Source organism: Cantharellus anzutake, assembly GCF_015039405.1.
Source record: "Cantharellus anzutake strain C23 chromosome Unknown EI90scaffold_82, whole genome shotgun sequence".
Taxonomy (NCBI): domain Eukaryota; kingdom Fungi; phylum Basidiomycota; class Agaricomycetes; order Cantharellales; family Hydnaceae; genus Cantharellus; species Cantharellus anzutake.
The window spans coordinates 325,914-346,269 of NW_024067032.1; the positions used below are offsets into that span (position 1 = coordinate 325,914).

A 20,356-nucleotide genomic window follows, 5' to 3' on the forward strand; every position below is an offset into this window, starting at 1 on the left:
ATGCGCCAAAGGCTCCATCACCCATTCCATCCCGTCTTGTTCCGAACAAACCCCCTTCGCCAAATCCTGATCCGGCAGCAGTCAATCGTACCCTTTCTCCTTTCCCTCCCAGTCCCAATCCCCCACATAGGATCTCAACACAGGATGTGGACCAACTATCATTATATTCTAACTACTCATACTACGGTCTACCCGAAAGTCCCCAGCTAGAGCCTCAAAATAATCAGAAATCGGCTCACGACCAGCCTTTCCCCAACTTGAATACCAAGGGCTCCAATCCCAGATTAGGCGCACAGGCCGCTGCGGCCGCTCTTCGACCTGTCCTTACGCGTTCACCCTCGCACAAATCCATCATGTCTCCGTCCAATTCCGCTTCCACTCTTCCTGTTCCCGAAGGTCTCCCGAAGAACATATCAAGTGCAGACGAATACCTTCAACTAGGGATTCAGCACCATGAGGCCGATAATCTTCCGCTCTCTGCATATTGTTTTGAACATAGTGCAAAATTCAATGGAGGATGCGGTGTTGGTATGTTAATGTGGGGATTGACGCTAAGGCATGGGTGGGGTGTGCCTAAAGATGAGAATAAGGGTTTCGTGTGGGTTCGACGTGCTGCCGAAGCCGCTGTGGATGATTTGGATTCAGTGATGAGCGGAGTCGATGCTGGAGCAGTCCAGGTATAATCATCTTATTTCCTTCTTGTATTGCAAACGCTTAGATAGTTTTGTTCAGAGTGAGCTTGTGCTGGCGATATACGAAGTTGGTCAATGCTACTCCAATGGCTGGGGCGTTCCAAAGGACAAGAAAATGGCAGTGGTCAGTATTGTTGATTTGGAAAGCCGTGCCTTCGCAGTTTATCCTCAATCCCTTCAGAGCTACTTCCAAGTTGCCGCACGATTGGGGGATCCTGACGCCCAACAGGAGCTGGGTTTCTGCTTCGCCAATGGAAAAGGATGCAAGAAGAACAAGAAGGAGGCTGCCAAATGGTACCGAAAAGCAGTACGTAAAGTCCATTAGCCATTTTAGTGGAATGAACATTTTTAATGTCTCCCTCTGCAGACTGAGCAAGGCGTCAGCACTGTTGGTTTAGCATGGATATACAAGGACAAGTATCAGTAATACATACACTGAAGAGCCATTTCACGACTCTCATATACCCTACATAATAGCTGTTACTTTGTCTTGATTTGTTGTTGCATTCGTTACCAAATTCGATAAGCGCCACATTCAGTCAATCGTGCGAACGTTCTACCGTTGCAAATGCTGAGGTCAACCCGAAGGCTACTCCCTCCAAGAGGCCTTTCCAGGCCCTTGTCATCCCAAATTAGCGCCACTGCTCAGCCTAACAATTGGAAGCGACCACTGGAGGTGGGGGTTCTCCCAGCATATGATGAAGCTGTGGCATACATAGAAAAGGATGCTGCAGCCAAACGCGAGAAACTCGAAGCTTTGCGGAAAGTAGCCGACGGAAGCTTGTCTCCTGGAGAGTTGCTCAAGCTTGAGATCGAAAGCAAGATAAACTTGCCTCAAGTCAGGTGGAACTTTGAAAACAATCAGAGTAGGCTTTGATCACGATCTTGGTCCTGCTTTCTTTCTCATGTTAAACGGGTGTATGGCAAAGTGGACCTTAATCAACCTGTGTATCGTCACCTGCTAGAGCAAAAATGGAGAACGAAAGGACGCTTAGATCGTTTGGTGAGCGGAAAGTCTGCTATGTAACTTCTGCTCTTACGTGCACCAATCCTAGATGGAGCGGATTTACCAAATGCATGTCGTCCCGGACGTAATCCCTATCATCAGACCCGCTGTGGACGTCCGAGTCAACTTTGCGGATACGGTCACACCTCGATACATCTCGACACCCCGCATTCCGGTACCCGAGAAAAAATGGGCTAAGGATTTGTCTGATGTAGTTCCGGGATCTTTTGTTTCTCCTGCAAAGGTAAAGTCTTCAATGTAATGCTCGGAATTCGTTCTTAATATTATAGAGCTCAGTCGGTTGAACACCCCAAAGTAATGGCCCAGGTCTTCCATCCAGAACCTCGTCTCTATACTCTCCTCATGATCGACCCAGGTAACGGAGTTTCCGAAGTCGCGCCCGACGATGCTGACTCCCATTTAGATGTCCCTTCGACAGCAACATCATCATTCCAAAATTATCTTCACTGGTTAATGTAAGCCTTCTACATCGATGGGGTGAACGATAAACTAAAGTGTAGTTTGTAGACCTAATATATCTCTTTCCGCTTCAAGCAACGGTGCAATCTCGACCACAAAATATACTCCTTCAATCCCATACATTCCACCACATCCTCAAAACGGAACGCCTTATCATCGATACGTCCTACTTCTCCTTCCCCAGAGGGAGGCGTTGAGCCTTGGTGCTGATGATATAATCAGACTTGGCTTTGATGTCCGTTCATTTGCATCCCAACATGGTTTGCAGATTGCCCATGAAGATGCAAACTCGAGTGCTGGCGGGATTTTCATGTGGCGTGCGATCTGGGACAACTCTGTGTCTGCCATTTATAAACATATTCTCGGTAAGTCATTTATATCGCTAGTTTCTGCCGCTTACTGAGCTCGACAATGCTAGAACTTCCCGAACCGAGATACGGTCCACCACCAAGACTCGATCCTTATCTCGACGAGGCTGGCCAGAGACCGAAGAAATATCCTGAGTTACCACCTCATGTGCACATGCAGGCGCCTTCAACGCGGATTACTCCTCGCGCTGAGCAGACTGTTCATAATGTCATAAATAGTTAATTGCCTGCCTCAACATCGTCGGACCACCCCTCGTGTTTATTTTCTGCACAGGTAGTAGCCCAATGACCGGGATTGAGCACTATATTGTGGGCCCAGATGAGTGATGTGTCCGTAGGGCATGTCTAGAGTACTGAAACGGCGCAAAAAATGATGAGACGATGGCCTGGGCCCAAAATTGATCATGAGGATCGGTATGTAATGCTAGTGTGGTGAGGACGCAGTTCTCAGTTCTCTCGCAGAAGTCGTTGCACCGGAGCATTGGAACGTCCTGGTTGAAACAGCCCAAGCAGGGCTTCACAGAATCCCTACGTTACAAGAGTAAGCTATCCGGTCCATAGTCAGAATTAGAATCGAGCATTCTTGTTGCAACGATGTCAACTTGCTACTCAATCATTTGAATTAATGTCACAACTGCATCAACGCCAAGCACATAAGCGCCGCTATTCAATTGGATCACGCAACGTGCTCCAAAAGGGGAGACTTGGCTTTAGATATGCTCTCTCTTGAAGATGCCTTGCTGGGATTTCCAAGCTCACCGGCGTTGGTGCTCCGAATGCCAGTGTCTTCTGCAGTTGTAAGATTGCCTGGCATTGGTGTACGATGCAATCTTCACCCTGTCTTCAGATATACGCAACTGGCGAAACGATCGTGCTTCTGGATGCGTCAACCCTTCGCTTGCTCCGCACACTCACACTCAAGGAAGCATTTCCCGCTGCCCATAATGTACCTATCACTGTCCTTGATGTGGAGAATCATGCTCGATACGTGAGTAGATTTCCATTTCCTTTGACTCGTTCCCTCGGACATTTGAACTGGACCCCCAGGTCCTCGGCGTATCCCAAACACACGTAGCTGTATGGGAGTTCTCGGATAGTTTATCTAGCAGAGTGCATTCTGCATTCACCAATTCCGAACCCGTTACATGCGCTCACATTAAGCGAGGTGAGTACTGCTATTGCTCATTCTCGCCGTCAACCCAAGTTTCCCGACCTCAGATCACATTGCTATTGGACACAGTGGAGGGGTTGCGTTGAAAAGGCTAGAAACATCCCGCGAGGTACCTATTTGGATCACGCTGTGGACACAACCGTAGGTGCAAAATCCTCATGATACCTTGCCATATCTCGAGTTAAGCACACAAGCAGCGCTCCTACACCCCATTGTGTGTCACTCTCCCCTTCGTTGACGTTTGTTGCGTCTGCCTCAAATGCAAGTCATCGATTCCGATGCTTCCGTTTCACTTCTCTACTGACGACGCATGCAGCAAGATAGGTCTGTTCACGTCCTCTCTGTAAAGAGCCCCAACAAGACCCAGGTTATCAAGCATCCACACCCTGTCCTTGGCTTACAGTGGCGAGAACCCCGAGGAAGATACTCGTCAGTCATTCACCTCTTAGTTACTATTTCACAGCAATGTCATGTTGTTTGTAGGGAAGAGAGGTGTCTTTATACCTTCACATCTGACTCCGTCCTGCGCGTCTTTGCTCCAGTGATTGACGTCCCCAATCGACTACAGTTACAGGCTGCTCTTGACCGCTGGTGCTTTACAGATGATGATGGGTATGGCTATGGTGACACGGAGGAGCAATCACTGAGCCAGTCCGGTACCCGCGATGTTCCCTTCATCTTTCCTCTGGACCGGGACGTGTTGTGCCGGGTTCTGCCTCCGATGGGAGCCGAGCCGATGGTTGCAGAGGAAGAGAAAGGAGGATTAAGAAAATTGAAGGAGTTGGCAGAAGATGATTGGGAGCTATTTGGTTTCGTCAGTTTGGATGGCACTCTGACGGTTAAAGCCCTCATTGTAAGCCCCCCTAGTAGGCGGGGGAAACAATACTCACTTTATTGGCAGAACTTGGACAAGCGGCCGCCTACACTGCTACAAAACTTCACTATGCTCAAAATACGCGACAGAGCTCTGGATCCGTCTCAGCAACTATTTTTGGCACCGTCTCCAGATCCTTCCAGGGCATTGCTTTTATCGTCTTTCCCTCTACGTTCGTACGAGCTGTTGCCTCTCCCTTTTGTCGATGGTGAAAAAGGCTCAATGCGGCGAATTGCTTGTGGGCGGAAGGCAACAGCCAAAAGTACGCGTCCAGTGGTTGGTTTTGTAAGGACACCAGATGGCTCCGCTATTGCATCCCGGAGGGGTGGAGGAGGAGAAATATATCTGCGGGACAGGAAGGGAAGGCTAGCACCGACCGGAGCGTGGGACGACGAAGGGACCATCGCGTTGTTTGATGGTGGTACGTACCGATGTCCGCATCCGGTGGCCCCTACTTAGTTGCGGTGATTGCATTTAGGCTCTAGCATAGCAATTTATCATAACTCAGTCTTGACAGTGCACATCTTCTCCAAAGGCTCAACCAACATCCAGGAGACTTTAACCATCGATTACACAGCTCCATCCGAGCCATCCTTAATTACTTTGCCGTCTCATTCGTCGATTACGCCCATCCTCAGCATCACACCCACCTTGATAGCCACATTCCACCTACATAAAGGCATAACTTCTAGCCTGTGGCTCCACTCAATAACTTCCTTACCCCTTCCATCTCATCCCAACTTCATCCTACCCGTGGACCCTATGGCTTGGGCCCACGAGCTACCCACGGGCCATTCTGTTTCACTTTCCTCACCCGAACTGTCACCCACTATTCCCCTCGCGCCAAGCCTTGCTGACTCAGAGACTGACCATAAACATGACGCGTTGGTAAGCGTAATGGACGGAAGTCTCGCATTTTGGACACCAGACAGGGAGGATCCTAGCGGCTGGAGATGTACTGGGTCTGTCAATACATATAGAAAACAAATTCGGATGGCTCGATGCAGCTCTGCTAAGAAAACTGCAATAAGTAATTTTCTCGTCATTCTGTGGCCAAAACTGGGTTTGTGACATCTGCTTTCAAGTATCAGTCGAATCAAGTTCGGAGACCTTAACCATTTGGGATTCAAAGGAGTCCGAATTCTCTTCAGGCTTAGAATTTAGTCAGACCTTTGGAGAAGCTGTGAACGACCTCGATTGGACATCAACCGACTCCCAGGAGGCTCATTCTATTCTGGCTGTCGGTTTTTCACAACGAGTCGTACTATTGGGCCAGCAGCGCATGACATATTTTGACCAGGAGCCATGGAGGATTATCGCCGAGATAGACATTCGTCAGTGAGTCCTCTACTTTGTTCTTACAAACTATCTTCCTCACTCTCCGTGAAGATACACGTCATACCCGATCAAAGACTCGATATGGTTTGCGGGCGGTTCCTTAGTAATAGGTGCTGGTCATCAAGTTCTTCAGTATGGAAGCACGATCGGTGCCATGGGGGATTCAGCCGATAAGCCCTTATCGCTTTTTGCGCAGGTTGCTCGTCAGAATGGCCCACTTCCTGACTATCACCCCCAAAACCTCCTACAATGTTTGCTCTGGGGTAGGGATTTGTCATGGATTAGTTCAACGACCATGCTAATTCGACCTTTATTTAGATAAGTTAGAATTGGTCGAGCGCATCCTTGTCATGCTTGCTGCCGCCTTAGAAGCATCGCGCGCCCCGGGTGGCACCTTCGTTTGGTCTCAGTTTTGCGTCTCAGAATACACAGATCCTAGCACAAAGCACGGCGTAAGTTTGAGTGGTTGGAAATATGACACTCTCCTTATTGTTGTCCAGGCCGTAACTCAGAAGAAGTCTCAGCACTCTTATCTGTTCAGCAATGAAGTAGAGGAGTCTGACAAGTGAGTAATGAGCGCGGCCGTTTTCCTGCGTCCGGAAACTCACCTGTTGATTAGTTCGGTCACTACTTTTGGTCCGGCCTTAGTCTCTAAGCTTATTTCTCGACTAAAAGAATCACCGTTGCCTGACCTCAGCCCCAACGAGATGGCGCACCTGACTGTCTTGATCCAAACTACTCTAGAGGTCACTCGAAACTACCAGTGCTTCTCGCTGCCACATCACTGACCAACCCAATTAGGTGGAACAACAAAAGAGATCCTTGGATGCCAATGGTCTTCGGTACCTCCTATCTATGCGCTCATTCTACATTATCAACTCCGGGCATGTCAATACCAACACAGGCAAATCTGTCCAATTCAATCTGCGAACCATTGGTGTGCGACAGCGTATTCGCTATCGGGACATATTATGGGCCTATTTAAGTGAAAGTCAAGAGATTCTGCTTGATGCTTCCACTACCGCGTGTGGGGGAAGATGCTATGGAGTGATGCTCGGGCATTAGGAGTGTTCCTTTGGTTAAACTCCACCGAGACAATAGTGAGCTTCCCACAACATTATTGAGTCGATCCGTTCCTGAGCCTTATAACTGCACTCATTATCCCAGAAATCTCAAGCTGAAGTCGTGGCACGCAACCAATATATGGCTGGAGAAAACCGCGACCCAACTTCATGCTGTTTGTTCTACTTTGCACTTCGGAAAGTGAAGCTCGTCCATGGGCTTTGGAAACGGGCTACCTGGCACCCTGAGCAGCAGCTCATGCTCAAGTTCCTGTCGAATGACTTTGATAACCCACGATGGAGGACAGCCGCCCTCAAGAACGCATTCGCTTTAATTAGTAAGCAGCGGTATGGTAAGTCCTATCATCCCCCAGCGCAAAACTCAATATCCACTCCTTTTCAGAGTATGCTGCTGCGTTCTTCCTGCTAGGACGAAGTCTTCAGGATGCCGTAGCCATTTGCATCAAACAACTTCAGGACTTTCAACTAGCCGTGGCTCTTGCTCGAATAGTTGAGGATGGTGATGATGGTCCTGTGCTGAAAGATATTCTTGCCAATACTGTGTTACCGATAGCTTTGAAAGAAGGAAACCGCTGGCTCGCTTGCTGGGCGTTCTGGATCTTAAAGCGACGAGATTTGTCCCTTAGGGTGTTGCTGGTAGGTGAATCGCGTCGCCCTGGCCTCCTGAACATCAACCCCTGTCACCATCAGACACCTCTCGAAAACATCGCGGCAAGCTTCGACATTACAGTGGCAGAGATTGGGAATCCACATTACGATGACCCGAGTCTTGCATTGTTGTTTTTGCAGCTGAAACATAAATCTCTTCAAACGGCTAAGGGATTTAGTGAGATTTCAGGAAGAACGGAATTCAATTTCGTGCTGCAGATGGCTCGAGTTTTTTGTCGTATGGGTAAGAAGGTCCAGTCAGAGGAAATAGGTATGTTCAGACTAATTTTTGGGGGTCAGGATGTCACTCTCTCGCTTTGGAACTCGTGTCGCATTGGCAATTCACCCACATTAGGCCGCCAAAGAATTCCATGGAAACAGCATCGAAGGACCGCATCGCGGACGAAGCTAGTAGGAACCGCCCCAGCTCTTCTCCATCAGTCACCCGGCATCCTCTAGGAGGATCACTCCGAGCCAGGCGATCTTCAATACTCATCGACATGGAGATTCCAAGCCTTCCGGCAACCCGCCCAACATCGCCTGGTCCAGCCCCTCTAAGAGCTGTGCCAGAGCACCTGGTGCCTCAATCCCCACACAGAGATGGAAGTGAAGCTGATATCGAGGCAAAACGTACTGGACTCGGCAGTTTGATGAGAAGTGCAAGGAAGGACGTTACGATTCCAGAATTTGATATGAATGCATTTTTCTAGGAATTATGTGGCCTCGGTTCGCAGAACTCATTTGTTGATTAATTGTAGCCCCAGCGAGACGTTGCTGAGCAGAAGAAAGAAGGCACGGAGGCCCTGGCATCGTGGGGACGGTCCATTCCTAGCGGTTGCACTACTGGACATCTTTAACACCATCGAAGAAACCCTCGGGGGGTTATGGCGACAAAATTGTCGTGAATGCATCTCGGACGTTAGGTGAGGTGTGCTGCTGGCATAGGTAATTGGCACCAAGGTTGTGCGTATGTAATCCCTGATGATTGATGTGCCTGGCGCAGATTGAGACGCCGCCGGTATTTGGTGTAGTGGTCGGTCGCGCGTCGGCAGCGGCATGTCCATCAAATTTGTTCCCGTTACCTACTGGGCCTCGTCCCTTGTGATGGAACCCGTCAGTCGTGAACGGGTCGTGGGTTATTCCTTGGGCTTCTAAGAGGCCCAGTGTCACGATTCGAAGTCCCATCCTTTAACCTACTCCGTACAGATAAATCGCCGTGAATAGAATATTATAGGTGTCACACATGTTTGATAGCAAGCAAACTATTATAACAGGACAACTCGCCTCGTGCAAATGCCTACGCGTAATTGGGAGATGCAAATGCATGGGCAACTATAGCCAAACTCTATCATCTATAAGTCTACGAATCTATGGATAAGTTAAATTCTATAAAGCGGCATCTAATTATGCAAAAAGTTCGTGTCTTTAAAAATGACGGTCCTTAATATCCAGTTGATGAAGTGAATGAAAGTTCGTGAAGGGGTCTATACATTCCGCGATGTAATCGGAAGGATGAATATTTCTGTTCGAGCCCCGTGTAAGCTGTTTCCTCGTCTGTACGTGTCTCATCACTTCCATGGTCCGAGTCCTGGACTATGTGAGCCTCGACAAAAACGTCCCTCCGCATACGAAGGAAGCATTCAAGAGCAGGGAGAACCACGACTGACGCATTCCCCTCCAGATCAAAGCGCAGCAGGCGCAAGACAGGCAGGGTAGGGTCCGCGACACTCATGCACATCAAGAGCATAATATTAACAATGCTCAATGCTGATGAGGGGAGGTGAATGGCAACAACTTTTGAGTGTTGATTGGTGAGATGCATCAAGCATGTATGTATTAGCGATTGGTGAAGAAGCTCGAGTGATACGGTTTCTAGATTCGGGAAGTGGAATGAGTCATCAAAGACGGTTGTGAAAGGTTCGTCCTCAGCGAGTGCGAGATGCTGGAGGAGGGGCGCGGACCAGCGTGAGAGACATCGAAGGAGAGCCACACCGGTGAGGCGAAGAATACGCAGATTAGGAGTGAAGACAGTAATTTGGTCCAACAAATCTTCGTTCATTTCCTCGGCACCCTCACCACTGAAATGATCGTGCATAGCAAGTACCTCGAGATTTTTACAGCCAGAGAGAAAGCAGAGAGCGTCTCTCAGGCCAATCCCGTCAACCATAGCAATATTAAATGACTTTAGCGACAGGGAGTCGAACTTATGGAGGGAGTGAGGCACCGCATCCTGAGCGAGTATCAAAGTCTTGGGACTTGCGGACTCGGAAAAGACTTCAGCGGACTCAGGACGAAGTGGACCGAGTGCTAACGACTGAAGATGGGGGAATGGGCAACTGAAAGGGTACAGTGCAACCACAGCATCGGGGGAGCGAACGATTAAATGGAGGGAGGCGCATTGACTAAGATGCGGACGAATGAAGGTAATCATATCAAGCAACGCATTGATGGACGAATTTCGGTTGCCTATTGGGCGCTCAACGATCTCGAGTTCAAGAGGTACAGCTCTTGAGCGCTGAACGAGAAGGCGAATCGCCGACAGCGGAGGATAGGAGCGAGTACGATGATGATATCTGCTTCCAAAGCGAGGATAAGAGGCATCATCATGTATCAATGAGGCAACAGTGCGTTACCGATACGAAACCCTTCTCCATAAAAAGGGCGTGGATATCGCGACGTCTCGCCACAATTTACAGACCTCCATGAGAACGGTCCCAGGAATACGCTGTGCAACATAGAATGGGTCCCGGACGGCCTGATTATCCAAACGTTCAAAGATGCGGGAGAGAAGTTCAACAGGAAATTTGTTGAGCCAAATTTCGGAGTTATGCTTTTGTAATGGCAAACGCCGGAGATTCGCCCGCTCCAGTGACGCCAGCGACAGGCATTTCTCGAGAGCAGCAGACTGTCGCACAAATTGAGAGGGTGGAACGCTGGCGAGTGAAATGGGTCTACTGCAACTGCGAGATCTATTAACAACCTGAACAATGGGCAAGGCATCTCGGTCCAACCTACCCATAAATTCCAGTAGCCTCGAGAGAACGGAGAAGAGATTCGAGCTCCTTCAGAGGTCCGCGTCGCTTGTGGGTTCCAGTTCTGTGGCAGCTGATTCAGGCGCCGGTGTCCGATGCTTCATAATGGTCTGCAGGGCAAAAGAGATAGCAGTAATTTCAGCCTCCAGCCGATCCAACCGCGTTTCCGCGGGATCCATGCTATTGAGAGAGGGTCAGCAACTCCCACCATGAAGCGAAACGACTCACAGATCATCAGGGCGAGTGCAGGGGGCAGTCATGTCCAACCGAACCGCAATTGAACTCATGACGTCAGAGGAAGAGAGCTGCACCCTGTGAGCAGTTCTAAGGAAGACTGAATGAACTGCAGAGAAAAGCGAGAGCACAACGAGCGACGGCGCTCGGCCGCGAAAATTTCTGATGCAAGCAAGAAATTTTGAAACACCGAGCACGTGGAGTTGACTGGGACAGTACAGCCACCCTGTCAATCAGTGTCAATCAGTCCTAACAATAGAATGTCAACTCTATTTGCATTGGCGAATGAGTGGTTAGTGAGTGGCGTAAGCTTTGGGGCGCTTTTGTTTTTCCTGAAACTCCTCTGTACAACAACGTTGCCACTCAGCGGATGTTGCGTATAAGGAGAGAAATTTTGGCCCCGTCTCCCGTCAGATCTCTAACTCGAGTCTGAGGTGAAATCGTGTCTTCTCTAATCTCTTACATATTTTAATACATGCATTACCTACGTCGTAGCTTACGCTACATAGGCATTTGCAATTTTAGATCTCTGACTCGAGTCTGAGCTAACGCTACATAGCCCCTTATATTTCTAAAAACTCACATAGTCTCCCTTGTTTTACATATAAGCGAGTCCTGTGGCTCCAGGAGGTGTGAGGTGAGATAATCAGGTGACCAGCCTCTATTGGAATAGGGTGGTGAGACAATGAACGTGCACTCGACGCTTCGACGCTTCTGCTTCTGTCCTTCTCTCTTGTTTAGTGGTGCCTTCAGCAACCCACGGCCGATTCCCGTCCGCGAAAAATCTTGATCGAATGTGCGCTGATGGAACGCTGATGGCGATTTACTCATGATCAATGTTGGAAATTCAGCGGCCACTGTATGGTGGTGCGCGATTCGCTGGGGAGTTAAGGCGGAGTGTTTGTTTCCTTTTCACCTTCGCCACTCAGCGAACTCTTAAAGTTATTCTTCTCCGGGGCTGGGCGGGAAATTGTGCAGATTAACAATCCTGTATCCAATTGTATCGCAGTTGTGCTGTACAGTGATTAAGACATAAATGAACATCCCAACTCAAAGGTCTCGATAGGCATTCTTCCTCTGTTCTCAGTCTCCGGTGGCTTAGGCAGAGGCGATGTCTTTCTTCGTCCAGTGTCGTCTCCCATAGTGAGAAAACGAAGCGACCAAATCCCCAACAATGCGGCCCCAGGCGATGAATCATGACCCCAGGCCACCGATGGCCCATGTCAATCTTCCCCAGCCACAATCACGCAAACACTCCTTGCATCATTATCCACCATCTGTACCCGAGTGAGCGGCCCCAGGCAATGTATCCGTCCCCGCCAGACACCCCAGCCGCAATCGCGCCCAACATCCCAACACCGCTCAACCTGCGGCCCCAGGCAACGAGTGAGTACCCCAGGCGGACGCCCACGTAGTCACTCCCCAGCCCAATCGCGCAAAACTGATCCCCCCTCCTCGGCCCACAAGACACAGAAAGCCGCCGCCTGAACCCTCAGCCACCGTAGATCGAGGACCAGAGAATATCGAAGAATGCCGGTCGATAATGAGTGGAGATAGGATACCTGTCGACTGCCGTCTGCTGATACGTACGAATCAATACACGCTTGTCAATGAAACGGCTGAGACGGAACCAAACCCTGAGGTGAAGATACAGTCTACGGTAGTGATAACATACGGATTCGGCCTCGGTCGTTCACCGCCCACGTTTTGGAAGGAATAAAACTCACTAACACGGCAAGACAATGACAAGAAGACGGGCATGATGAATACGACTACGAGAAGGACGACGCATGCGAAGCGGCCATTGATGATATTGAAGTGGAGGCGATCGAGGAAAGGGGGGAGATGATGGTGAGGAGAGCAGAATCTCTCCAGAGGCCTGCTATTTATGCCCTTCCATGCCCCGAAACCTCCCACAACTCAAAGAAAAAGGCGAGTTCCGTATCGAAAAGTCCTCAGGGGGTGCTGAATATTAATGAATAGGTGCGGGCACTTTAGTAAGGCCTAACAAAAAACAGATCCTGCGATATCTCAGCCATCTCGCCACCGATTTGTCTCGTTCGACCGCGAAAATAACAAGCTTGGGCTTATTGACAGAGTCCGCCCTAGACCGAACTAAGGACGGCAACAGATGGTTGGAAGAAGAGGAGAGAACAGCAGATGCTGTGTGCTGAACCCTGAACCAGATATAGCACGATACATATTGCTCGTGGAAATTGATCCGTGTGTCAATAGCTGGTTTGATGGGAGTTTAAGGAACAGGGTCATGAGAGCTGCATTGCCCAGTAATGGGATGGGCTTGCGTTAGCGTGACGATACTCCATTGGCATGAACACCGCCGTTAGGGAAAGGCATTGGCAGGGCCAGTGATACGTCCAGCCATCCGTTGACTCGTGGCTGTATTTTTATTTAAACAATGAGTTCCCTAGTCCTTCCGCAGGGTATTTGTTGGCGATGACCCAATTCAGGGATTCAAGATCTGTTTCTGCGGGCAATTACTCCAGTGAAGGAAATGCTCCTGCCCTTACTTGCCCATACACGGTGTTCTACATAACAGTGAACAGACTCGCGCACTGTATCATCGAGGGAGTTATTTAGCCAAACGGCGAAGGCCCTAATGGAACTAGTTGAACACCCAGGCGACCATGCCACAACGGTCCGAAAACCAAAGTTATCAGTTGGACAATAAAATCAATATGTAATAAGGAGTTATTAGAAAGGAAGGGTGCTCCCAAGCACGTCAGGTCACTGGAAAAAATCTGCAATTCAATTCAAGGAGCAGATCAATACTAAGGACCATGTGTTCTGACAGTGGTACTTGCACTCGCGGCTTCTACATTTGCGCCTTTCAGGAGTCCATGGCGTCGATGAGCAGCGGAAGTGCTCGGTGATGCCAGGGCGATCTGGGCACGACAATGACGGTTCTTGTCCAGTGAACCGTCATGTCTCATGTCGGCCAACAACCCAGCGAACCGTGTCCCGAAGAAGTTGTGCCAAACTACCGCCCCAGATGCTGAGGCGGCCAAGCACCGAAACTACCCGTCAGCACAGGCAAGGCCAGGGGGTCAACATTACGCATCATGGCAGTCGTCTGCCTTCCGTTGCCCACGTAACATCCTCAACTTCACAATCAGCCCATGCCCAATTCCTACCCCTCAAGCGTACAAGGTGCGTGTTTCACGCACGAGATCCACGGCACCATCGATACCGCAAAACTAGGGTCTAGTAGCTGATTCCGGACCTTCCCCTCCGGGACCCTCAGGATCACCTTGTTCCAGGTCCGTCGACTGTTGTGAAACCAGTCAACCACATGTCTTCCCAGCACCTCAGATTAAAGTCACAACTGAAGAGCTCTTTTCTTTGGCGTACGGCGCCAAAACACCTGGTCTCCGCTCCGAAGTCGCCTTGCGCCGACCACGAGAACGCCTTCACTTAAGCAAGCATCGCTCTGGATGTCCTGACGCAAGGTGTCGGGACTTGCAGGCTGTGGCGTTGCGTGCAGGACAACCGTGCTATTGCCCTCTTGGATCATTCCCCCCCTCCCCACTTATCATCACATTGAGCACAACGCCGGCAACATCATTGGCCATCCGCCCCGGTGCAGTGCGCGTGTATCTAAACTCTCAACCACAAACCACGATACCTGCATTCCATTCCTAACGCTTAACCCCCTCAGGCATATATCATTTGCGTACCTTGGCCGTGTAGATTGGTTGCATATGCGAGCTAGCATTGTGCAGTGCTTCCCATTCTGTGATTTTGTTGTCTTGCCACATCGGATGGTGTGACACCAAGGAAAAGGGCTTACCTGCCTGAGTCCTTCGGAATTAGGACTAGGGATGAGTGGAGGCTGTTGCGTTTATGACGGTTCCTTGGCTCGGATGCGGGTCGGGGCCACTGTACTATTGTACGCGCTACGTGAGATTTGACTTACCGGTGGAAATGTCCACTCGGACAACGCTGCTGGAAACTCATGCGGCTTCCCTAACGCTTTACTGCACTGCAAGCGGGGCGATATATTACTGACCCGGATTTTGGTAACCAGATCGACGAGTTTGATAACTCGTTGCTGGTCGCTACTACTCCACGCTGAATGACCAGCGTTTAAAGGGATGGAGCAGAGGACGTCTTTGTTTCACATAACGCACCCCGCAAACAGATACTTTTCGAGGTGGCAAGTCACAGTGCCGCTACAGAGGCACTTGTGAAGCAGGAGTGGCATACTACCACAATATCCGCCACGTCCATCGGGGGGACGATATAGAGCGCCCAGTTGTGCATTGTAACAGTCCGACACCCCACGGGGCAAGGTGCCAATGGTGAAAGCTGAGCCTTCCGGACCTACGAACCTGGCCCGTCACTGGGGCACACTGATCACGTAGGCTGACGAGAACGTGTGATGCGCCTCAGGATTGCCAAGAGGGCCATCGCGCGCATGGTCCTTCGGTCCGCACAGGCATGTATCGAGATGGGCGGTCAGTTACGGTACGTGGACCATCATGCGGAGACTCGATAGGGCTGCCGGTTCCGTTTGTAACGTCCTCTGCAGGATCGGGACTGCAGTCGGGTTATAGTAGTGGAGGCTCCCTCCTTATATTTATTACCCCCCAAAGATTGCACGCGATAGGCGGCAACAGTTTCGGGCTACGCAACGCGAGCTCAACGAGACAGCTTAAATAATGCCTCGGACAAGAAAAGTGCCTCGCTTCCGGGCAGATGGTAATGTCACTATACAGAAGTTTGAACCCCCTAGGGGTATAGCTCCTGAAAAAGCTTGCTTCACATCAGGGCTGGGCCCGGGACAACTCGTCAGTTTTGCACCATACGAAATCCTGGCCCATGTTTGGCGTTCTCAGCAGTATGTTTCCAGACTGTGCAAGCAACTGCATCGACAACCGATACCGACTAGTACTAAGAGAGACTTGGGTGCCGATGTATTGCTTTAGTAGGATACAACAACCTCGGAAGGTACGACTAGGCATCTTGGGAACTGTTAAATGCCAGTTCCTCTGCTGGTGGATGAAGTTGTAGCGGATCTGCTAGTCTAAACAGAGGTATGTGGTGCAACGAATCACTGGCATATGGTAGCGTTGGTATTGAAATTCGTCCACAAGACGTTTTCGATGATTTTTGATATCACGTACAATGTGGTATTGCCGGAGGCTGCAACCCAAAGCGCGAGCACCGCATTGGATGGGACGATCTGAGGCCAAAAATACCCAGCATCCTTGAACAGTAGCACAAAGCATGTAACCGTGTCCGATACGAAAAACCCGTGACAAGTTCATTCCAAGTTCGAGTAAGGTAATCTCACGCGCAACATTCAGGCGCGTTGTCACCGCATCGCTGCCACATCTACATCAAAAGAGAAGCATCCCAGATAGCAAGGTTTGTGAGGCCTCTGTCCCAACATTGCTTGTCTCTGAAGGGAATACTGTACTGAATGAGGTACAAGGAATGCATATGGGCCAGATAATTCGCCTCGAGCAATAGTACCCTCTGGCCAGGTTACGCTTATCTGTCAGGCAGCGCTGACTCCCCAAAGTTAGTGATATTGTGCAGACGCGGCGTTGCGGCATGATCGGGAATAAGCGCCGCGTGAGACAGTGGACTTTGCTGTTCCAGAATTCAGACTCCTCCCCAGTCGCTCTCTGATTTGCCGAGGTTTGTCATGTCCTCGAAGTTTCGGATAAACCTCGGCAAATCGGAGAGCGGCTGGGGAGGAGTCTGCTCTGCAGCGCGAATGAAAACACCTTCTGCGAAGGGTTTCCATCCACCAAAGCCTATTCCATGTGCACACTCGAGGTTCACGATTTTTCGAGGCTGAGGCTTCGAGCACTTAAGTACTTGAGCCGTCCCCGTTCCAAGCGCATCCGCTCGCTTTCTGATTAGGGACATGAGGGAGGGGGATCTATATCTGGACACATTCTTGGGCTATTGTGGGTCTGAACTTTCGTTGCTGCGACGCAGCGTGCGCACCCTTGCTTGACATGGTATGTGCATTGGAAAACTTTCCGTACTCTTAATTATTATTTCTGAGTTCATATTACACTTGCAGAGTGGTACGAATCCTTGCCAAACCGTCCCCCCCGCCATCGACGGCTGGGTTTCAGTTGCACGCGTTTGCAGAACACGGCGCCACAGAGCTCTCACGGTGTCGAGCAGCAAGTGGTCACATTCCTCCAAAGCCAACATTCCACTCTAATCCTTAATCCCTGAAATGACTTGGATCGATACCAACATTTACGTCATTCTGTGTCTAAGTCCAATCCCTCAAAGGGATCCGAGGGTGGTGTCGAAGATTGGCTGACCACAGGCCTTTCTGAAGAGTTCCACCACATGTCTTCCTCACGTCCATAGCAAATGCATAATTCATCCCCGGGCGCCAACGCCCGCGAGGTTGTGTAGCGTATCGACATGGTACCGTAATCCAAAGAAAAAGTTATGTTGGGTGTTTGAGAATGGTTGAAAAGTGAACCTGCGCAATTCTAATCAAAATGTCGCCGAACTCAAAGCAGTAATGCGAATACCGAGTCCAAGTGCAAGTGCCCAAGCGTTCATTCGCCGCCAATGGAAAACGTAGGAGTCCAGAATTGTGTGTTTTCCGTACGCCTCGTATTCTTGCTGAGAAAATAGGAGGACAGGAGAAACCTCAATAAGAGTCCCTTTGGGGATATGCCTGGACGCGTACACCCCCCGTCCCGTGGCTGGAGTTGCCTTGATCTGAAGCCCGAAGACATTCAGGTGGGGCGTAGTGGGAGGAAGATTCGAGATGTCCATGCTGATCTGAGTACTGGAGGGCGTTTGTTGCACGCAACAGGATCGTGAGACCCTCTCGTCTCGATACAAACAAAAACACATCCAAACTCTTCGTTCCGATCATCTCTCCTTGGAAGTTGAAGGCGCCGGTTCACAGGGATCAGCATGCCGAGCGTTCTTGGGATTTATGCCTCGGAGGATTCCTCCAACACTTATCACACACCAGCGATGTCCAGAAGAGGACCTAATTTGTCGCTCAAACAACGCGTCAGTTTCATGGCCAGTGGCCCCACCATTATACACATTGACAATCAACCTTAGGGGGATTCAAACTATCTCAAGGTCGAGAATGATGGCCCTCGCACCAACACACAACCCCAACGAACACCCCAGATACGCGACCGGATGATTTCTCATCTCAGTCCAGCAACATCAGCAATACCGTCACTTGATGCAGTAAGTCTGTCTTGAGCTACGTGTCATCGAGGTGTCGCGGATCGTTTTGGGTCTCTTGTAGGGTTCTTCGCCTTCATCTCACATGACAAGGTCGCCAGTAACTCCCAACAAACGGACTCCATACACTCCTGCATCCTTCACTAGTCGTCTGATGACCCCGATGGAACGCTATTCTCCAGGCTATGGTGCTAAGGACCAAAAACAGATCGCCATGTATCGGGGGGAACAATTCATTCATCGGTGGCTACAATCATCCTCGAGGACGTCACTCTCGCCTGATGCACATTCCATATCACTCGTTAAGTCCCCCAAGTCACACAATGGGAATATTCTTCAGAAGCCTGCGGGTCTCCAGCGAACCAATTTATTCCTGTTAGATGCTGCGTCAGTTTCTCAGTATGGGAGTCCATTGAATTTGTTCACTGAACCCTCTATCGGGCTAAATCTCGATCTTCGCAACTCTTCACCTGTTCAGCATGTCCCTTCATCTCGCCAATCTTCTCGGCTTATTAATCCGTTTGGAGACGCGTGCCTAGATGGCCTTCTTTACATACCTGAGATTGACGGTGACCTGAATGACGAGCGTATTCTTCGTCGTAATCGTCTCAATCCTTGGCCCTATGACCGAAAACCTCTACATTATTGCATCCCTCACTCCTTGCGTTCTGTTGGCTCACTAGCGTCTCGAAGCAGGAAGGCTTCCGTTTTCAAATCAAGTCCCGCTTTTTCGCGTAGTCTCTCGTTGGGTCTTCTTAGGGGAAGGAAGTTTTTCTCACACCGATCCAAGTTTGAACAAGATCGTTTCCCCAATTCACAAGTTCCCCACCCCGACTGGGGCTCCTTTCCATTTACATCGGCTGACGATGATCTTGATTCCGACGAAGAGGACAACGACGTTGACATATGGCTTGCTCGTGTGGTGCGTAGGAACAACCGTGATGCGCGTGATGCGCTTGCTGTTACTCAGGGATGCAATCGCGCCATGACTGTCGAGGAATATGAACGAAATGGATCTTGGATTTTTGAACACGCTTGGCAAGAGGATCTTTCAGCCTTTCGGAAAGCAAGAAAAGAGAACGAGAGATCCGGAAAGGTAACTTCTCCCTTCCAAGAACACTCGGGATCTCTCCAGGCTGCTGTTGCAGTGAATCCTTCTCGTCCTCGCTCGCCTTATCTCAGTCGACTCCCTGGCTTTGAGGCAGCTCTCGTCAGCGACTCCCTCTCTCGTTCTGCGTCTTACTCGCCAGTCTCTGCGTCCGCTAATGTCGGTCTCAATTCTGGTCGTCGGATGACCACAGCTTCGTCTTTCTTGCAAAAAATAGGTATCAAGGTTCGTAACACGTTCAAAGGGCCGTTTGAGCGAATCGGCAAGTTTCGCCGTCTGGAGACGCCCTCCGTCGTTAAGAAGCTGCCCGATACTTCGCCATGCGACCCAGCCTCGCCTCTCACCCCGGCTCTCGTTCATTCACTGAGGGAATCTTTGGCGCCTACCTCTCCATTCACTATTGGATCTTTTGGATCTTCCGATTCGCAACTGTTGCCCAATACGGTGACTCCTAGTCTCACGCCTGGAGGAACACTTAGCGACGTGTCTTGCGACGATAATTTCTTCTCTCGCTCATCTTTGCGTGTTCCGCAAGAGCAAAGTGTGGTGATCAGGAATGGAGATGGGCCAAGGAATTTTGGAATCGGCCTTGATAATGAATAATCCTGACGGAACGTAGCCTGGGTTCCGCATCACTTGACTGGCATGTATGGTCGAGCTGGGCTCGCGGGCATTGCATTTGGTTTCTGTATGAATACTCGTCGTTGGACGTGTCTGTACTGTTTGATATTTTCCCATTCCTGATTCTCCTTATTCCTAATTATATTCCTTTTAGCTAGCTTTCTCCTTAATCGTCCTCCTACTCTTCCTCCTCTCCATCCATTTATGTTGCTTTGTCGGTATCGTCAACAGTGGCGTTGTGTCTCCTTTTGTCTCCTCGCACTCTTCATTTTGAGCCATCGTAAATAGCATCGCTAACTCATGTTTGTTTATTCTTCTCGGGCTACGGAAAGTCCCACGCATACGAAGCGCGTAGTCAATCGAGCAGTCATAGAGAGTGCAGCATGGTTGGGGATGTCTGACGTTGGTTTTAGCAAGGTGCGAACAGTGATGTGTAAAATCAATTGTAACTACTTGGTGAGCGGGTGTTAAGAGTCAATGGAAGGGATGT

General features: G+C 49.9%; 9 protein-coding genes across 9 annotated transcripts; 4 read left to right on the top strand and 5 right to left on the bottom strand.

Moving 5' to 3' along the window:
- Positions 1 to 353: 353 nt before the first annotated feature.
- EI90DRAFT_3147167 (HCP-like protein) lies at positions 354 to 1,119 on the top strand (the record flags this gene model as incomplete). Its single annotated transcript, XM_039065506.1, has 4 exons — positions 354 to 677; positions 733 to 816; positions 874 to 999; positions 1,060 to 1,119. The coding sequence occupies 4 exons, from the start codon at positions 354 to 356 to the stop codon at positions 1,117 to 1,119; spliced, it is 594 nt and encodes a 197-aa protein (XP_038910424.1).
- Positions 1,120 to 1,260: 141 nt separating this feature from the next.
- EI90DRAFT_2939186 (phosphatidylethanolamine-binding protein) lies at positions 1,261 to 2,769 on the top strand (the record flags this gene model as incomplete). Its single annotated transcript, XM_039055224.1, has 7 exons — positions 1,261 to 1,558; positions 1,622 to 1,695; positions 1,748 to 1,942; positions 1,996 to 2,074; positions 2,123 to 2,174; positions 2,227 to 2,543; positions 2,597 to 2,769. The coding sequence occupies 7 exons, from the start codon at positions 1,261 to 1,263 to the stop codon at positions 2,767 to 2,769; spliced, it is 1,188 nt and encodes a 395-aa protein (XP_038910425.1).
- Positions 2,770 to 3,193: 424 nt separating this feature from the next.
- Positions 3,194 to 8,604, top strand: EI90DRAFT_3080803 (RAVE protein 1 C terminal-domain-containing protein). Its single transcript, XM_039061912.1, has 20 exons — positions 3,194 to 3,343; positions 3,394 to 3,534; positions 3,594 to 3,711; positions 3,765 to 3,858; positions 3,915 to 3,982; positions 4,038 to 4,146; positions 4,201 to 4,570; positions 4,619 to 5,012; positions 5,070 to 5,621; positions 5,677 to 5,929; positions 5,981 to 6,192; positions 6,248 to 6,381; positions 6,430 to 6,494; positions 6,549 to 6,675; positions 6,731 to 6,954; positions 6,978 to 7,029; positions 7,097 to 7,343; positions 7,394 to 7,647; positions 7,702 to 7,903; positions 7,960 to 8,604. Exons 1-20 carry the CDS (start codon positions 3,263 to 3,265, stop codon positions 8,367 to 8,369), a joined length of 4,107 nt encoding a protein of 1,368 aa, XP_038910426.1. The 5' UTR covers positions 3,194 to 3,262; the 3' UTR covers positions 8,370 to 8,604.
- EI90DRAFT_3080805 (uncharacterized protein) lies at positions 8,490 to 8,929 on the bottom strand (the record flags this gene model as incomplete). The annotated part of the gene is made up of 2 exons (XM_039061913.1): positions 8,663 to 8,929; positions 8,490 to 8,604 (listed from the first exon to the last, which is right to left on the bottom strand). Coding segments are annotated over exons 1-2 (287 nt in total), but the record flags the coding sequence as incomplete, so codon positions are not given.
- EI90DRAFT_3080806 (uncharacterized protein) lies at positions 8,750 to 11,131 on the bottom strand. The gene is made up of 4 exons (XM_039061914.1): positions 10,920 to 11,131; positions 10,675 to 10,755; positions 10,293 to 10,619; positions 8,750 to 10,232 (listed from the first exon to the last, which is right to left on the bottom strand). Exons 1-4 carry the CDS (start codon positions 10,976 to 10,978, stop codon positions 9,101 to 9,103), a joined length of 1,599 nt encoding a protein of 532 aa, XP_038910428.1. The 5' UTR covers positions 10,979 to 11,131; the 3' UTR covers positions 8,750 to 9,100.
- A 2,583-nt stretch (positions 11,132 to 13,714) lies between these two features.
- On the bottom strand, positions 13,715 to 15,206 carry EI90DRAFT_3020535 (uncharacterized protein; the record flags this gene model as incomplete). The annotated part of the gene is made up of 7 exons (XM_039057511.1): positions 13,715 to 13,960; positions 14,308 to 14,471; positions 14,621 to 14,651; positions 14,734 to 14,775; positions 14,860 to 14,925; positions 14,953 to 15,014; positions 15,128 to 15,206. 7 exons carry the CDS (start codon positions 15,204 to 15,206, stop codon positions 13,715 to 13,717), a joined length of 690 nt encoding a protein of 229 aa, XP_038910429.1.
- Positions 15,207 to 16,553: 1,347 nt separating this feature from the next.
- EI90DRAFT_3080814 (uncharacterized protein) lies at positions 16,554 to 17,184 on the bottom strand (the record flags this gene model as incomplete). Its single annotated transcript, XM_039061915.1, has 4 exons — positions 17,151 to 17,184; positions 16,978 to 17,126; positions 16,877 to 16,909; positions 16,554 to 16,836 (listed from the first exon to the last, which is right to left on the bottom strand). The coding sequence occupies exons 1-4, from the start codon at positions 17,166 to 17,168 to the stop codon at positions 16,554 to 16,556; spliced, it is 483 nt and encodes a 160-aa protein (XP_038910430.1). The 5' UTR covers positions 17,169 to 17,184.
- EI90DRAFT_3001764 (uncharacterized protein) lies at positions 16,930 to 17,705 on the bottom strand (the record flags this gene model as incomplete). The annotated part of the gene is made up of 2 exons (XM_039056338.1): positions 16,930 to 17,403; positions 17,456 to 17,705. The coding sequence occupies 2 exons, from the start codon at positions 17,703 to 17,705 to the stop codon at positions 17,174 to 17,176; spliced, it is 480 nt and encodes a 159-aa protein (XP_038910431.1). The 3' UTR covers positions 16,930 to 17,173.
- A 59-nt stretch (positions 17,706 to 17,764) lies between these two features.
- EI90DRAFT_2608993 (uncharacterized protein) lies at positions 17,765 to 20,007 on the top strand. Its single transcript, XM_039053320.1, has 3 exons — positions 17,765 to 17,951; positions 18,006 to 18,140; positions 18,202 to 20,007. Exons 1-3 carry the CDS (start codon positions 17,850 to 17,852, stop codon positions 19,846 to 19,848), a joined length of 1,884 nt encoding a protein of 627 aa, XP_038910432.1. The 5' UTR covers positions 17,765 to 17,849; the 3' UTR covers positions 19,849 to 20,007.
- Positions 20,008 to 20,356: the final 349 nt, after the last annotated feature.

Coding starts and splice junctions, on each gene's coding strand:
- EI90DRAFT_3080803 (XM_039061912.1), top strand. CDS start 3,263: ATGCTCTCTCTTGAAGATGCCTTGCTGGGATTTCCAAGCTCACCGGCG. Junction 3,535..3,593: donor TGGAGAATCATGCTCGATAC/GTGAGTAGATTT, acceptor CTGGACCCCCAG/GTCCTCGGCGTATCCCAAAC. Junction 6,382..6,429: donor ATCCTAGCACAAAGCACGGC/GTAAGTTTGAGT, acceptor ATTGTTGTCCAG/GCCGTAACTCAGAAGAAGTC.
- EI90DRAFT_3080806 (XM_039061914.1), bottom strand. CDS start 10,978: ATGAGTTCAATTGCGGTTCGGTTGGACATGACTGCCCCCTGCACTCGC. Junction 10,756..10,919: donor TGCACTCGCCCTGATGATCT/GTGAGTCGTTTC, acceptor CAGCTGCCACAG/AACTGGAACCCACAAGCGAC. Junction 10,233..10,292: donor TGGAGAAGGGTTTCGTATCG/GTAACGCACTGT, acceptor CTTTGGAAGCAG/ATATCATCATCGTACTCGCT.
- EI90DRAFT_2608993 (XM_039053320.1), top strand. CDS start 17,850: ATGCCGAGCGTTCTTGGGATTTATGCCTCGGAGGATTCCTCCAACACT. Junction 17,952..18,005: donor ATTTGTCGCTCAAACAACGC/GTCAGTTTCATG, acceptor AATCAACCTTAG/GGGGATTCAAACTATCTCAA. Junction 18,141..18,201: donor CAATACCGTCACTTGATGCA/GTAAGTCTGTCT, acceptor GGTCTCTTGTAG/GGTTCTTCGCCTTCATCTCA.